This window comes from Erythrolamprus reginae, chromosome Z (genome assembly GCF_031021105.1).
Source record: "Erythrolamprus reginae isolate rEryReg1 chromosome Z, rEryReg1.hap1, whole genome shotgun sequence".
Lineage (NCBI taxonomy): Eukaryota > Metazoa > Chordata > Lepidosauria > Squamata > Dipsadidae > Erythrolamprus > Erythrolamprus reginae.
In genome coordinates this window covers 83,250,750-83,267,445 of record NC_091963.1, presented here as the reverse complement: position 1 = coordinate 83,267,445, position 16,696 = coordinate 83,250,750, and the positions used below count along the sequence as shown (strand labels likewise).

At 46.5% G+C, this 16,696-nt stretch overlaps 1 protein-coding gene across 1 annotated transcript in view; it reads left to right on the top strand.

The window, feature by feature from the left end:
* The window catches only part of CLASP2 (cytoplasmic linker associated protein 2), an 817,644-nt gene that overhangs the window by 441,976 nt on the left and 358,972 nt on the right, over positions 1–16,696 (top strand). Inside the window, exons 15-16 of the mRNA XM_070727408.1 lie at positions 7,370–7,425; positions 7,539–7,709. Coding sequence (XP_070583509.1) covers positions 7,370–7,425; positions 7,539–7,709 — 227 coding nt within the window. The remainder of the gene's footprint in view (positions 1–7,369; positions 7,426–7,538; positions 7,710–16,696) is intronic.

Sequence of the window (16,696 nt, the reverse complement as noted above, 5' to 3'; positions counted from 1 at the left end):
CCCCCATGCCCTTTATAGTTCCAACTTGCCTGGATCCGGACATTTCCAGGATCCTCCCATATCTTTTATAGCTCCAGCATGCCTAGATCATAATGTTTCCAGTATCCCCCCATGCCCTTTATTGCTCCACAGGCTCCCCTTCCCTGCCTCTACAAGCACTCCGCTATCGTTGCTTTATCCACCCACCACCCCGGAGTGGAGAGCTCCTCTCCTTTTCTCCACTGCATCTGGAAGGAGAGTCCAACATGGGTAATGTACCAATCCTATTGGTAGAGACTGAGTTATAATTAGCATAATAATAGCTACCGCCCCCTTACTGCTCCCATGAGCCCCAGTTTTAAAAACTCAGTCCAAGAGTAGAGACATATTGGGTTTTGCTCTTAGGAGCTTTAATATAGTTATATATAGATATATAGAAATATAGAAATAAATTGTATTTAAATTAATTGTTATTGACCTGTTTAATCCTGTTCTTTGTGTTTCAGGTTGCAAGGATCACAGAGGAAGGAAAACAGAAGGAAGGGGTCTCTGCCCTCCGCGGGCAGCACCCCCACCGATCCTCCTCAGGGGTTTTGTATTCCCTCCGTGGGAATACCCCGTAGAGGAGCACCCAGCCTGGGGTCCCTGACCTCCGTGGCCAGACCAGGGCTGTGGGCTGAAGGTGGAGGGGTCAGCCCCCTCCACTGGGAAGCCTGGAAGGCGCTGTCGCTGGGCTCCCGGCGAGGATCGGAGCCGCGCCTCTCAGCTGTTCGGCAGCCGCTGAAAGAGCCGCCGCAGCAGCCGCCGCCGGCTGGGAAGCCGCAGGGCGAGCGAAAAGCGCTGGGACGGCCGGAAACACCGGCGAGGCCAGCAAAGCCACGAGCGCGCCGCCGGAGACAGCAGCGAAGCCGCCATGGCCTCAAAGGGGCTGGAAGCCGCAGCGCTCCCCCCCCCCGAAAAAGGGAAAAAAGCCACGAACGGCATAGGGGGCCACCATGTTGGTTGCTACTTGTGCAACCCGGAAAGGCGCCAACAGGAAGTCCTTCCTGCAGCTGGTAGGCGCGAAGAGGCTGCAAGCCTCAGTGCGCAGGCGTGATTGGCAGAATAAGACGGTGGCCATTTTTGTTGCTGACTCAGAGCCAAAAATTACTACGCAACGAGGCTGCAAGGCCCAAACATAGTCAGTTCCTCAACTACACAACTGTGAGTACATGGAGGAACAAACGGGACTTGAGAGGGCCGCTTCTCCCAATGTGGTTAAGGAGAAACCCAAAGGGAAAGCCAAGGAGAAGTCCAAGACTTCACAGTCCCCAGCCTCAGCCTCATCTATGAAGGAGGCAGAAAAACGTATTAAGGCCTTAGAGAAAAAGCTGGAGGCGGCTCTACAGGCCTCCCCCTCTACAGTGCCACTGGGTCAGAGACAAGCAACACCTGACCCAGCCACCTCACTGCCGGCCTTTGGCTTACCCGAGGAGGACTGGTCACCTGACAGGCATTCACCTATGTTGCCACGCATCATCTCCTCCCCAGGCCCCTCATGGAACAGGCCTGAGTCAGCTAGTTATACTAGAAGGAGTTCCCTGGGCCCATCTGCCATGTTCACGCCCACAGCGGCGGGATTAAGGGCGCAGGCAAGCACTTGGCAAGATATGCCACCCGACTTGCAGGATCTAATTGCAAACGTTTATTCTCAAGGCATAGCAGCTGGGGCCACTAAATATGGCCAGCAACCTTCTCAAGAAACAACAGGGCAGGTCTGGTCAGCACCGCCCCCCTCGGGCTTGGGGTCCTTATCAGAGGAGCCACTCATGGGAGAGGACAGCGATAGAGAGTATGACCTCTCTGAGGATGAAACCACTCCCAAGCAACCCCAACCGGTAGGCCTGTTTAAGCCAACATTGTTCAGGACTCTGCTATTTAAGGCTAAACAGGTAATGAACCTACCAGGTACAACTAAAACAACAGAAGATGCAGACAAGACCCTAGATGCCTTGCTACAGGAACCTCAGCCCGAGTCAGAACATTTCCCAGCATCAAATATTTTTCTGCAGGGAGCCAAGCGCCCTTGGCAATACCCTGCAGCAGCCCAAGGTCCTTCCAACCTGGAACGTCGTTTCTACACGTTCGACGAGGAGGTGGAGAAACTCCTCGAATTTCCACCCATAGACCAACCAGTCGTGACCTTGGTCTCCAGCGCCCGGGTGCCCTCCGAAACAGGGGAGAGCCTGAAGCCAGAGGACAGGAAGGCGGAGATCCTCTTGAAAAAGGCACACCAGATGGCGAGCTGGGGATTTCGGGCAGCAGCGGCTGCATCCTTCATAAATCGAGCTTCCCTCCGGTGGATACAGGAGATGCAATCTCGCCTGGGGCCGGAGGATGGAAGACTACATCAGGACCTGGCGAAGCTGCGAGCTGCGGCCGAATTTTCCGCAGATGCTACATTGCATGCGGCTAAATTTTCCAGCAGGGGCATGGCTACCACACTTGCAGCATGCCGGCTCCTGTGGCTCCGACATTGGCCAGCCGATCTAAAGTCCAAATGGAGACTGACGTCAGCCCCATTCCAAGGCTCTATGCTCTTTGGGGATATATTGGACAAGGTCCTAATTGAGGACAAGGACAAGCGGAAGGTCCTCCCCAGAACAGGCAGGCGGCAGGACCGGAGATCAGCGCCATATACGAGGTGCCAAACGCCCCGCTGGGATAGCTCCACAGGGGCGGGCCAGGGCCAAAGGTCGTACTCGCAAGGTCAATTCTCAAGCCAAACCTTCAGGAGCGACCGGGGGTCCTTTCAAGACCGACCCAGGGGCTACCAGAGCTCGAGGCGGCCCTTTCGGGGGAACACCCAGAGAGGCTTCCGCCGCTCTAAGTGACTCTGCCAGACATTTCCCAATCGGCGGGAAACTCCAGCACTTCAGCGCCTCCTGGTACACCACCTCCTCAGACCAATGGGTCCAAGCTACGGTGTCGGGAGGGCTACGCCTGGAGTTTGTAGGCCAACCCCCCAACCGGTTTATACTCTGCCCACGGGTTCGAAACCCGCAAAACAAGCAACAACTACAAAACGAAATTGCTCATCTGCTGGAAATCCAGGCCATAGAGCCTGTACCGCCACAGGAAGAGGGAAAAGGATTTTACTCCAGGATTTTCATCGTTCCCAAGTCTTCAGGGGGTTGCAGGTTGATTCTCAACCTGAAGCAACTCAACATCTTTATAAAATACAGGTGGTTCCACATGCACTCGCTTCAGACTATCTTGACCTCAATCAGATCACAGGATCTGTTGACGTCCATCGACCTGAAGGAGGCATACCTGCACGTCCCCATACACGCATCACACCGGAAATACCTCCGTTTTTGTTCAGAGGGAACACACTACCAATACAAGGCCATGCCATTCGGCCTTTCGTCGGCCCCACGGACTTTTACCAAGCTCCTGGATGCCCTGACGGCACACCTGCGCTCTCAATCCATCAGACTGATGGCGTACCTGGACGACATCATCATACTGTCCAGGTCGCCAACGCAGGCGAAACAGGACTTAAACCAAACTATGCGGACATTGGAAGCTCATGGCTTTACCATCAATCTGGAAAAGAGCCAGCTGATCCCCCGAACCAGACTTTTACATCTAGGGGCGATCATAGACACCTTGTCGGGCTCAGTCTCGCTCTCCCCAGAGAGGATAGCGAATATACAACGTTTATTAACCGAACTCAACCAGCGCAGACAGGTCCCCATGTCACTGTTGTCAAAGGTGTTGGGAACACTGGTCTCCGCTATAGGGATTGTGCCCTGGGCCAGACACCACATACGGGCCCTGCAGTGGTTTTTACTACCGGCTCAACGGGCCAAGGTGAGCCACTCAAATCAACGAACTCACATACCACGACACGTCAGGGTTGCCCTGAGATGGTGGACATCACCCGCAATACTCAGGGGTTCTTCCTTTCAGATGCACGACAAGATGATTCTGACTATAGACGCCAGCCTCTACGGTTGGGGAGCTCACATCGGCCCCCACATGGCGCAAGGCACATGGTCAGCAGAGGAATTGTCACCTATAAACATCAACTTCCTCGAACTCAAAGCGGTTTTCCTAGCTCTTCAGTCTTTCCACTCTGTTGTCCAGGGCAAGCACATACTAGTGCTTACAGACAATGTAGCGACCAGAGCCCATTTGAACCACCAAGGGGGCACGAGGTCGCGTCGCCTCATGGACGAGACGGCAAATCTATTCGATTGGGCCGAACTTCACCTAGCATCCTTATCCGCAGAGCATATTGCCGGGACCAACAACACCCAGGCAGATTGGCTAAGCAGGACTACATTAGACCCGTCAGAGTGGAGACTGGACCCAGCGCTTTTTCAACAGATATCGCACAGGTTTGGGACTCCATCCGTAGATCTGTTCGCTACCCACCGGAATGCGCAGACCCAAAGATTCTATTCCCATTTCCCAGAACCAGGGTCAGAGGGGGTCAACGCCCTACGGTCAGCTTGGCCGACAGGACTGCTGTATGCATTTCCTCCAGTAAACCTGATACCAAGGGTCTTAGAGAAAATTCTCCATGAAAAGGCAGAGGTTCTGATGGTGGCACCATACTGGCCACGCCGACCGTCGTTCGCCGACCTGATGGCTCTGTCACTAGTTCCACCATGGAGGATACCAGACAACATCATCACCCTCAGCCAGGGGAACCTGTTACACCCGGATCCCCAGTGGCTACAACTAACCGTCTGGCACTTGAAAGGCACAGATTAAAGCATCAAGATCTGCCGGAGAAGGTCATCGATACAATTCAAGCTGCTCGACGTCCCTCGACTTCAAGGATATACCAGGCCACGTGGGCTGCCTTTTGCACCTTTTGTAACAAGGAGGGCAAGAACCCCAAGGAAGCATCGGTGATTACGGTGTTAGAATTCCTGCAAGCAGGAATAGACCGGGGACTGGCTCCTAACACATTAAGGAGACAGGTGGCAGCATTATCCACCATGATTCAGATACCGGAGGCTCGTTCGTTAGCCCATCATTCGTGGGTAAGAGACTTTATACGTGGAGCCTCAAATTCACATACACCACCTGTACGGAGGTTCCCCTCATGGGATCTCTCGATAGTACTTAAGGCCTTGACAAAACCACCATTTGAGCCCTTGAGATCAATTCCACTGAGACTCCTATCCTTGAAGACAGCCTTTTTAGTAGCGGTCACTTCGGCACGCAGGGTGTCAGAGATTTCAGCCCTATCTGTGAGACCGGATTTATGTATCTTCTATCCAGATAGAGTGGTACTCCGCTTGGATCCGTCGTTCATCCCCAAGGTGAACACTTTGTTTCACAGGAAACAGGAACTTATCTTGCCTGACTTCTGCACGCATGGAGACCATCCATCAGAATTACGATGGCATAAGGTTGACGTACGACGTGCTCTAAAGATTTATATCAGGAGAACTGCAGCATTCAGGAAGTCTGAGACTTTGTTTATTTCGTTTGCTCAACACAGAATGGGACTTGGACTATCTTCTAAATCGATAAGCCGTTGGCTTAAGGACTGCATTCTGGAGGCCTACAGAGCGGGAGGTCATGACCCCCCACAGGGCTTAACAGCTCATTCAACCAGGAGTGCGGCCACATCGGCGGCCTGGACGACCCAGGCCTCTATAGAGGACATTTGCAGAGCTGCTACTTGGGCGGCACCTACGACATTTATTAAGCACTACAAGTTGGACTCATTTGCGTCCGCTGAGGCAGCGTTTGGTAGACGTGTGCTACAGAAAGTGTGTGCATCTCCAACGTCCCAGTCAAGACCTTCTCCCTCCCATGGGCAGTAAATCTTTGGTATATCCCATGTTGGACTCTCCTTCCAGATGCAGTGGAGAAGACCCGTTGTACCTACCTGAACGGTCTTCTCGATGCACTGGAAGGAGAGTCCAAACCCACCCGACTAGTTGAAGTTCAGAGACGTCGGAGATGGGGAGTTGAAGTTTAGTTGTATTAATAAATTTGGTTATCCTGTAAGGGGGCAGTAGCTATTATTATGCTAATTATAACTCAGTCTCTACCAATAGGATTGGTACATTACCCATGTTGGACTCTCCTTCCAGTGCATCGAGAAGACCGTTCAGGTAGGTACAACGGGTCTTCTAGTAGATAGAAGGGGGGAGGGGGGAGATCCCGCATGGGAAATCCTGGCTCCAGGTCCCTCTTGATCATCAAATCCTGCTAACTTAAAATCGCTTGCTTTGGCCGCTGCTTGCAGCAGCAGCAGCACCCAGGATTGAAGCAAGGGTTCGTAAGACGAAAATGGTTCTTGAGAAGAGGCAAAAAAATCCTGAATGCCCGGTTCGTATCTCGAAAAGTTTGTGTGATGAGGCATTCATAAGAGGAGGTATCACTGTATATAGTTCTTAATCAGGTCATAGCACATTCTACTGATCCACCATGACTCAGCATTCCTTTTAATTTACACTAATTACATTCTACTCCACTGTAACTGGAATATTACCTCAGGTACTAATCCTGACACAAATTACTCATAGTTATATATTTTGTAAACTTCAAAGATGTTTTTCTTATTCAAGGTCAACAGCTGTCAGAAAATCCATTTAAAAATTAAGTCCTCTGACCAGTAGATGTCACTCAATGCTCTCCATATTTGATTCCCTATTCCAATGTTCATATCATATGTACTTTAAATCAGTTTTGTCCAATTCTTTCCAAAAGTATCCCTATTTCAAAAGTATCCTTCTTTTCAAATTTTTTAAAGTAGCCACCACAAATTTATCAAAATTCTAAGTCCTGAAAAATGGGCATGGATTTCAATTCCACTTTCTTTTTTAATTTTTTTCTATGATTCTCAGTTAGTTAGATAGCCGCTTTCCAAATTTCCTGACCTTTTGTTCCCCTTAAATATTTCCAAGCAATCAATTGTAGGCTTCTATTGGCAATGAAACTCACCAGCTCTGTATTTTCTATCCTCTCGAGCACATAATCTTACTTGAAGATTGAAGTCATCTTCCCAGAGGACTTCAATCTTCAAGTAAACAATCCTTCCATTTGTGGTTGCTGTGGCTAAGATGAATCATTTCCTAGCTGCCGCTGGTTGGGAGCTCTTGTCGGCTCCCTCGGAGGGCTGCCATCCTTCCCAGGAAATCTGATGGTGTCTCCCTTCTTCACCACCCCTCCAGGGGGGTTCCGACCTGGTTCCAAATAAACCAGGCCCCCAAGCAGCATTGGTATCAGAATTTCCAACAGAATGCGGGGAACACCCTGTCACGTTTGGCCACGTCCCTACCAAGTTTAAGAGCATTGAAGAGAACAGGAAATGTTTATTCTTTTGAAATGTTTAATAATTTACATTACAAAGACTATTGTTTTCCTTTTCTTTCAGTCGTCCCCTTTCTTCAAAATGGTCCATCTCCAGTTCTGCAAGTATGGCTAACAGAGGTAATTTGCTCAATGTACAAAATCAGGTAGAAATTAGGCAAATCTCTTGAGGATTTTTAAAAGTTTCAGCATAAAGTGAGAATCTTGATATGCATTTACCTGTTTTCTTTCAGTTTCAAGTGGCAGCAAAGCTGCTCCAACTCTAGGAACACTGCAGAGATCTTGCAGTGACATTGATGTTAATGCTGCCTCTGGGGCAAAGGCACGTCATGCTATCAGTCAGCCATCAGGAACTGGTCGCTTAGCAACTGCTGGTCTACCTCCAGGATCATATGCTTCACTAGGTAGGGAACATGTTCAATATAAATAAACCACTTCTCAGAATTTTTTATGTATATTGAAATTATATTTTCCCTTTTTAGTTATATCAGTGAGTTACCTAACCTAGTGAATAAAGACTTTCCCAGCAATGAAGACATTTATTAATTCATAGTTAATAAGTTACTGAAATTATTTTTTCCATATTATTTAGTGTTTTCTTGTTAGGTATTTATGGAGATTCTCAGTCATCCAGATCATAGTTGTCCCAAAGGTGCTTTTTCAAGAGGGAAATAGCCATCATCATGTCCCTGTGGCCATCATTTCCCTCCTTCCTTACCAGATGCTTTTTGCCTTTTCAGACCAGCTCCAAGCAAGCGGTGCACAAACTTTAACATTCTTCCTCCTCTTGCTTGGAGCTGCTCTGTAAAAGAAAAAATGCAGCCTAATTATGTGGGACTTTTCCCATCCAGGTGCCTCCAAACTGGTCTCCCTATGGTAGCCTCAAAGTCTTCTTACCAGTTGTCTTTGTTATGAACAGTAAATAAAATATCCAGCTTAAATACAATTTAGTTACAACAGAATAGAATATCTAACAAAGCATTGCAGAGAGATCAAACTATGATCTCTATCTCCCTCTTATGGTAACCTGCAACACAATCAACCAATCATACATACTGTCAGCATTCCAAATAACATCCAATAAATAAATCAGAATCAAAACCTTGACTTTCTTCCAAGTTCCAATTTATTGACAGAATTGTGTTAGTTATGAACTGTAGTCAACCCAATATTAACTTTTCCTACAGTTCTCCACCCAGGTTAAGGTTCATCCCTTGTTCCCACACCCACAAATTCATCACCTGGACCACTCCAGTTCTCTCAACATCCATGATCTTCCCCTGTACTTCTAGCTGGTACTGAACAAAGGATGACCTTGACTCTCTTGAAAGAATTTGTTGTGACTAGTATCTTTTCTTCTCATGCAACCACTCCTCCCCAATTCCCACAATACTTTTCTACTTGTGGTAGGCCAAAGTCTCTAACTAATGATGGTGCCCCCTCTCTCAAAACAAATGCCCTACAAAAGGAGAAAACAAAAGATATGGCAGGAACCAAAAGGTAGGCCACTCATGGGAAACCAGGACTTTCTTAGAGCGACTGGTCGCTTAGCAATTGCTGGTCTACCTCCAGGATCATATGCTTCACTAGGTAGGGAACATGTTCAATATAAATAAACCACTTCTCAGAACTTTTTATGTATATTGAAATTATATTTTCCCTTTTTAGTTATATCAGTGAGTTACCTAACCTAGTGATTAAAGACTTTCCCAGCAATGAAGACATTTATTAATTCATAGTTAATAAGTTACTGAAATTAGGACTTTCTTAGAGCGATTCTTTGTTTTGGCCCCTCAGATTCACCCTGTATAGCTGGTGACAGGGGATGTCAAGGCCTTGGTCTCAAACTGCTGCTGAATGCCAGGTCTATTATCAACAAAGCCCCTTTGGTCTGGGGCTTAATCTTGGAGGAAGGGGAAGATCTGGCATGCATAACCGAGACCTGGTTGGGCCAAGAGGGGGAAGGTGTGGAGGAATGGCAGTCATTGTCTGGAAGACTCTTAGCCCTCACAGGATCCCTTGTCCTGAGATTGTTGGATGTGAGTCTCTTCTTGTGAGATTGGACTCAGTAGTTCAGTTGGATTTGTTTCTAACGTACCTGCCTCCCAACTGTGTTGCAACATCCCTGCCTGCGTTGCTAGAGAAGGTAGCTGAGCTGGCAGTGGAGTTCCTCAGACTTATGGTTCTGGGGGATTTCAACCTACCATCACTTGGCAAATTCTCAGATGCGGCGCAGGAGTTCATGGCTTCCAGGTCAACCATGGATAGGGCCCAAGTAGTTCAGGTTCCAACTCATAGGCGGGGACACATGTTCTCGTATTAAGGGTATAGATATTTCTCCCTTGTCATGATCAGATCATTTCCTGCTGAGGCTGGACTTTAGCACACCAATTCTCCAGCGCAGGGAGGTAGAGATGATTAAGTGGTTCCACCTAATGAACCCAGAAGGATTCCAGAGGGAACTTGGGGAAACACCTGATTCTCTTTCCTGCAATCTGGCTTAGTCCCTAGTGGCTGCTTGGAACAAGGCAGCATTGGGGGCATTGGACCAGATTGCGCCTTTGCGATCTCTCTGCAGTGATGGATCTTGGAGAGCATTTAGAAATCATATGGGTCAACATAAAAGAAAAAAAGAGCAACACCACAATTGGAGTATACTACAGACCACCCAATCAAACAGACACAATGGACGACCTCTTCACATGCCAACTAACAGACATATGCAACAAACACAGCACGACAATAATGGGGGACTTCAACTACCCAGACATCAACTGGAAAACTAACTCAGCACCAAGCGGAAAGTCTGCCAAATTTCTTTCCAGTCTAGCTGACAACTTTCTAACCCAAAAAGTTGAAACAGGAACCAGAGGGAATGCTATATTAGACCTAATACTAACAAACAGGGAAGAAACAATAGAGGGAACAGAAGAAGAAGGGAAACTGGGAGAGAGCGACCACGTCATCCTCAAATTTTTTTAAATATTTAAATATTTTAAATTGTCTGATTGCTTATGATTTGTTTTTTACATGTTGTGAGCCGCCCCGAGTCTTCGGAGAGGGGCGGCATACAAATCTAAGTAATAAATAAATAAATAAATAAATAAATAAATTCAACATAGTGCAATCACTAGCTACTATACCCAACACCACTACAGTCCCAGACTTCAGAAAAACGGACTTTAACAAGCTCAGAGCGAACCTTGAACAATGCCCCTGGAACGAACTCTTAGAAGGAAAAACCACTCAGGAAGCCTGGGTGATCCTAAAAAACAGCATCATAGACGCCCAAAACAACGCAATCCCCATGAAAAGGAAAAACGGGAAAACCAAAACTAAACCTGCATGGCTAAACAAAGCCCTCGCAGATGACATAAAAGGAAAAAAAGCTAAGTACAAACAATGGAAAGAAGGACTCATAACCAAAGCAGAATATCAGCAAACAGCCAGTTCCTGCAAACAAAAAATAAAAACAGCACAGGCACAATATGAACAACACCTTGCAGCGGAAGTCAAAGACAACAAAAAAAGATTCTTCCAACACATCAACAATAAGAAGAAAATCAAAGAAACAATCGTCACACTAAAAAACGAAGAGGGTAGAGAAATCACAGACAGCAATGACCAAGCACAGCTACTCAACGCCTACTTTGCATCAGTCTTCACACAAAAGGGAACCTCCCTCCAACCAATCTGCAATTTAACTGCAACAAACTGCCCCAGAACCGAACTCAACATAGACAAAAGCACAGTGAGGGACTACCTGAGGGAACTCAACAAATACAAATCACCAGGGCCAGACGGACTTCACCCCAAAGTCCTAAAAGAATTGGCAGACACCATAGCGGAACCACTCCTCCTCATCTACCAAATATCCTGGATCACTGGAGACCTACCGGAAGACTGGAAGCGAGCTGACGTAGTCCCCATCCACAAAAAAGGCAAAAAGACCGACCCAGTCTGACCTCTATACCTGGAAAAATACTGGAGAAAATAATCAAAAAACAACTTACCCACTTCCTAGAAACAAACAAGATCATATCCAATAGCCAGCACGGATTCATCAGAAACAAATCATGCCAAACCAATCTCATATCATTTTTCAACACTATAACCAAGTCAGTTGACCAACGCAATTCAGTGGACCTCATATACTTGGACTTCAGTAAGGCTTTCGATAAAGTCGACCACAATCTCCTAATCCACAAACTAGAAAAAAATGGAGTAGATTACTACACATGTAGATGGATAAACAGTTGGCTGACCAACCGCACCCAATGAGTTGTCCTCAACGGCACCAAATCCACATGGAAAAAAGTAGACAGTGGAGTACCACAGGGCTCTGTCCTGGGTCCTGTACTCTTTAACATCTTCATCAACAACCTGGACGAGGGAATAAAAGGGGAACTAATAAAATTTGCAGATGACACCAAGCTGGTGGGGGTAGCCAACACCCTTGAGGACAGGCTCAGAGTACAAGAAGACCTAGACAGACTATCACAGTGGGCCCATACCAACAAAATGAGGTTCAACACCGACAAATGCAGAGTCCTCCACCTCGGCAAAAAGAACCCTAGACATACATACAGCCTGGGAGATACCCCACTCAGCAGTAGTGACTGCGAAAGAGATCTTGGAGTCTTGGTGGACAATCAACTAAACATGAGTCAGCAATGTGCAGCAGCAGCCAAAAAAGCCAACTCAATCCTAAGCTGCATCAACAGAGGAATACGCTCCACGACCAGGGAAGTACTAATACCACTCTACTACGCCATGGTCAGACCCCACCTGGAGTACTGCATCCAATTTTGGTCACCTCACTACAAAAAAGACATCGAAACTCTGGAGAAGGTGCAAAAAAGAGCAACCAAAATGATTAGGGGACTTGAAACCAAGACTTACGAAGAGAGATTGAGAGAACTGGGCATGGACTGCCTAGAAAAAAGAAGGTCTAGAGGGGACATGATAGCAGTTTACAGATACTTGAGGGGTTGCCACGGTGAGGAGGGGGTCTCTTTATTCCCCAGGGCACCAGAGGGCCGGACAAGGAACAATGGTTGGAAGTTGACCAAGGAGAGATTCAACCTGGAAATAAGGAAGAACTTCCTGATGGTCAGAGCGATCAACCAATGGAACTGCCTGCCAGGGGAGGTGGTGAACTCCCCAACTCTGGACACCTTCAAAAGGAGATTGGACTTCCATTTGGCTGGGGTGCTGTAGGGTTTCCTGCTCAGGCAGGGGGTTGGACTCGATGACCTAACGGTCCCTTTCAACTCTATTAATAAACAAATAAACAAACCTTGTTTTACTGAGGTGCTCCGGGACATGAAGTGCCAGAAGAGACATCAGAGTAAATTGGAATCTGACTGGACACTGTTAAGAGCCTTCATTAGGACTTGTTAGTGGCGATATGGGCAGCAAAATGTTCACATTTTTCTGCTCTTATTGCATCTGCAGAATCACGCCAAGCCGTCAAGCCAATCACACCACACCAAACCGCTCCCTTCTCAGTGTGGAGGGAGTAGATGAGCCCTAACAGGGTAGAGCTAAGGAATTTGTTTAGTTTCTTGTGGACAAAGTCGCTCAGTTTGGGATGGATCTGGACTCCGATTAGGCAGTTTCGATCAAAATGACAGGGGCGAGCCTTAGTTCTATTGTATGGGCTAAGTTTGATCCTGTGATACCTAAGGAAGTGGACAAGGCCATAGGAGCGATGAGCTCCTCCATTTGCTTACTGGACCCATGTCCCACCTGACTGGTTTCTGCCAGTAAGGAGGTGACACAAGGCTGGTTCCAGGTGCTGATCAACTCCTCCTTAAGTGGGGGACCTTCCCAAAACTGCCTAGGGAAGTGGTTGTGAGGCCCCTCCTCAAAAAGCCTTCCCTTGAACCAGCTGACTTGAAAAACTATCATCCTATCTCCCAGGTACCCTTTATAGGAACGGTTATTGAGAAAGTGGTGGAGCTTCAGCTCCTGTGGTCATTGGATGAAACCGATCATCTAGACCCTTATCTGTTGGGTTTCAGATCCATCTATAGCACAGAAACTGCTTTGGTTATACTGATGGATAATCTCTGGTGAGCCCGGGATGGGGTTCATTCCACTATCCTGGTGCTCCTTGACGTCTCAGCGGCTTTTGATATCATTGACCATGGTATCCTTCTGTAATGACTAGGAGAATTGGGAGTGGGAGGCACCGTATTGCAGTGGTTTTCCTCCTAACTCTCCAGTTGGTCACAGTCAGTGTTGGTTGGCAGACAGTCCCCTCCTTTGCGGGATGCCTCAGGGTTCCGTTCTCTCACCCATCCTATTTAACATCTACATGAAACTGCTGGATGAGATAATCCAAAGACACGGGGTGAGGTATCAAGCAGTACACTGATGATACCCAGCTCTACATCTCCACCCCATGTCACTTCAAAGCAGAGAACGTGATGTGCCGGTGCCTGGAAGCTGCGAGGGTTTGGATGGGAGTCAATAGGGTCAAGGCTCCCATCCAGACAAACAAGACTGAGTGGCTGTGGGCATTGCCTCCGAAGGACTATTCTATCTGTCTATCCTTGGTTTGGGGGGGGGATATTAACCCCCCAGAAAGGATCTTCAATTTGGATATCCTAGATCCATAGCTGAGATTGGAACAACATATCTCAGCTGTAGCTAGGGGGACTTTTGCACAGGTTTGCCTAGTGTACCAGTTGCGGCCCTACTTGGATCAGGAGGCCTACTCACAGTCAGTTATGCCCTCATCACCTCACAACTCAATTACTGTAATGTGCTCTACATGGGTCTATCCTTAAAAAGTGTTCAGAGACTACAGTTGGTCCACAATGCAGCTGTGCAAGTTGTTGTGCATGCACACAGGTACATCCACATTACATCAACATTCCGCTGCACAATCAGTCTCCATTGCAATTTAAGACATTGGTTATCATCTATAAAGCCCAACATGACTTAAGGCCAGACTATTTATGGGACCATCTTCTGCCACACAGCTCCCAGAGACCAATAAGGGCCCAAAGGGTTGGCATTTTCCAGGTCCCATCAGCTAGAAAATGTCAGCTGGCAGAGCCGCGAGGAAGGGCAGCTCAGTGGCAGCTCCGAGTCTCTGGAAACAATTGTTCCTGGGGGGCCAGTGCTGCCCCCACCCTACTGGCCTTCCAGAAAACCATTAAAACCTGGCTCTGCTGGCATACCTGGAGCAGATTATGATACTATCTAGATCCAGCTGAAGGTATGAATGTTTTTATTTTTTCTATGGGGTTTTAAACTGTTTTATGGTTTTTATATGCTGAACGCTACCCAGAGTCTGAAATGAGTTGGGCAGTCATTAAATTAAATTAAATTAAATTAAATTAAATTAAATTAAATTAAATTAAATTAAATTAAATTAAATTAAATTAAATTAAATTAAATTAAATTAAATTAAATTAAATTAAATTAAATTAAATTAAATTAAATTAAATTAAATTAAATTAAATTAAATTAAATTAAATTAAATTAAATACAGGGGGTTAATATCATCTTCAAACCCCTTTCCCCCACAGGGGGACCCTTTGGTTTGTTTGGGTATTTTTCATGGAACTGTTTAATTAGTTTGTCAGCTTTTACATTCCAACTTTTAACCCAAGCGACTTTAGACAAAGGTTATCCCTTCTAATGAATTAAATATTGTAATTGACTTCTAAATATACGGAAGTCTAAAACAAATTTCACTTCATAATGTGTCTCCCACTCTATTATCAATGGGGAAGGTGGTGGTTGGGTATGAGGTCTAATATTGGATCCAATTACTGGCTTAAGCAAGCTGCAAAGAAATACAGGGTGAGTTTGCTCTAGAATTCTAGGTAATGCAAGTTGCACAGTGACTGAATTAATCATTTTCACTATTGGGAAAGGTCCTAAAAATTTGGGTCCTAGCGTTTTGCTAGGCATTCTCAATCGAATGTATTTGGTTGAAAAAAAGACTTTGCTCCCCACTGTAAAAGAGGGTTAGAGTGACTGGTGTTTGTTGGCTTGCTTCTTCTAGGTTTCTGCTGCTTCAACAAGCACCTTCTTGGTGTCTTCCCACCCTTTTTTAGCTTCTCCATCCACTCTATTAGGAAAGGTGAAGTGGGAGGTTCTGTAGGTAACTCAAGCATAGAATGAAATCTTGGCCACTGGTGACCTAGAAAGGGGTTAGTCCCATACTGCTATGAACGGTGTTGTTATAAGCCACTTCTGCAAAAGGCAGAAATTCTGCCCATTTGTCTTGTTGATAGTCCATATAGTATCTGAGGTACTGTTCCACTATAATGTTGGCTTTCTCTGCCGCTCCATTAGTGGAAAGATGGAAAGCTGAGATAAGTTCTTGTGTGGACCCAATGGCCCAAAGGAACTCCCTCTAGAACTTTGCAGTGAACTGTACTCCCCGATCAGAGATGATTCTCCTTGGGTCTCCATGTAGTCTTTAAATGTATTTAAGGAACAACTTGGCTATGTGTCTAGCAGATAGCAATTCAGAACAGCCAATAAAATGAGCTTGTTTGGAGAATAAATCAATGACCATCCAAATCACTGTATTCCCTTTTCTCTCTTGAAGTTCTACTATGAAATCCATCACTGTTTCCTCCCAGGGCTTACTGGGGTGAGCAATTTTTTGCAGCAGTCCAGGTGGTTTACCTGGTCTGAGTTTCCGAGTGGCACAAGTGGTGCAACTCCTTATATAGTCTTCCCTTTCTGCTTTCATCCCTGGCATCAGAACTGTCTTTGAGTGAAGTTCAGGATTTTTAGGAACCCCAAATACCTTCCTAGTTTAGAGTGATGTCTTCACCTGATAATCTGAAATCTTAAGCACTGTACGAACTGGGCTCAAAAAAGGGTGAATCCCCCACATTGCTGATAGCCAATTAGCGGTGAGAGAAATGGAGATAAAATGTCACCATGGTAGAAAGTGTGAAAATTTCTGCTGGAGGGGAGAGAGAGCCTATCCATTAAAACTATCTTTGTGCGAATGCTGATTGGGTTTGGAGACGATTGAAGCTTCTAAGAACTTGACAGAGAGACCGATTGGAGGCGTTAGAACCGAGAGAGTGTATTGGAAAAGTTGACAGAAGAACCATTGGAGAGTGAATGGAGCAGAGCGGAATGAAGCGAAGTGGAGAAAAAGGGAAAGTTTCACCAGACAAGTAGACGGCTGTGAGAAATGGCGGAAAATTGCATACTGGTCTGGAGCGGAGTGAAGGTGAGGAGAGTATACTGTTAAAAACAACAGACACAGCAATCAAGGGTGAGCGGAGTAGAAGGAATAATTTCATCAGATAAGACGGAGCAGAGTGGAATATAAGCCGAGAAGCCTGAGAGCGATTAGTCTAAGTGGTGGAAGGCAGATTTATATTGTGATTGCTGAAGGCTC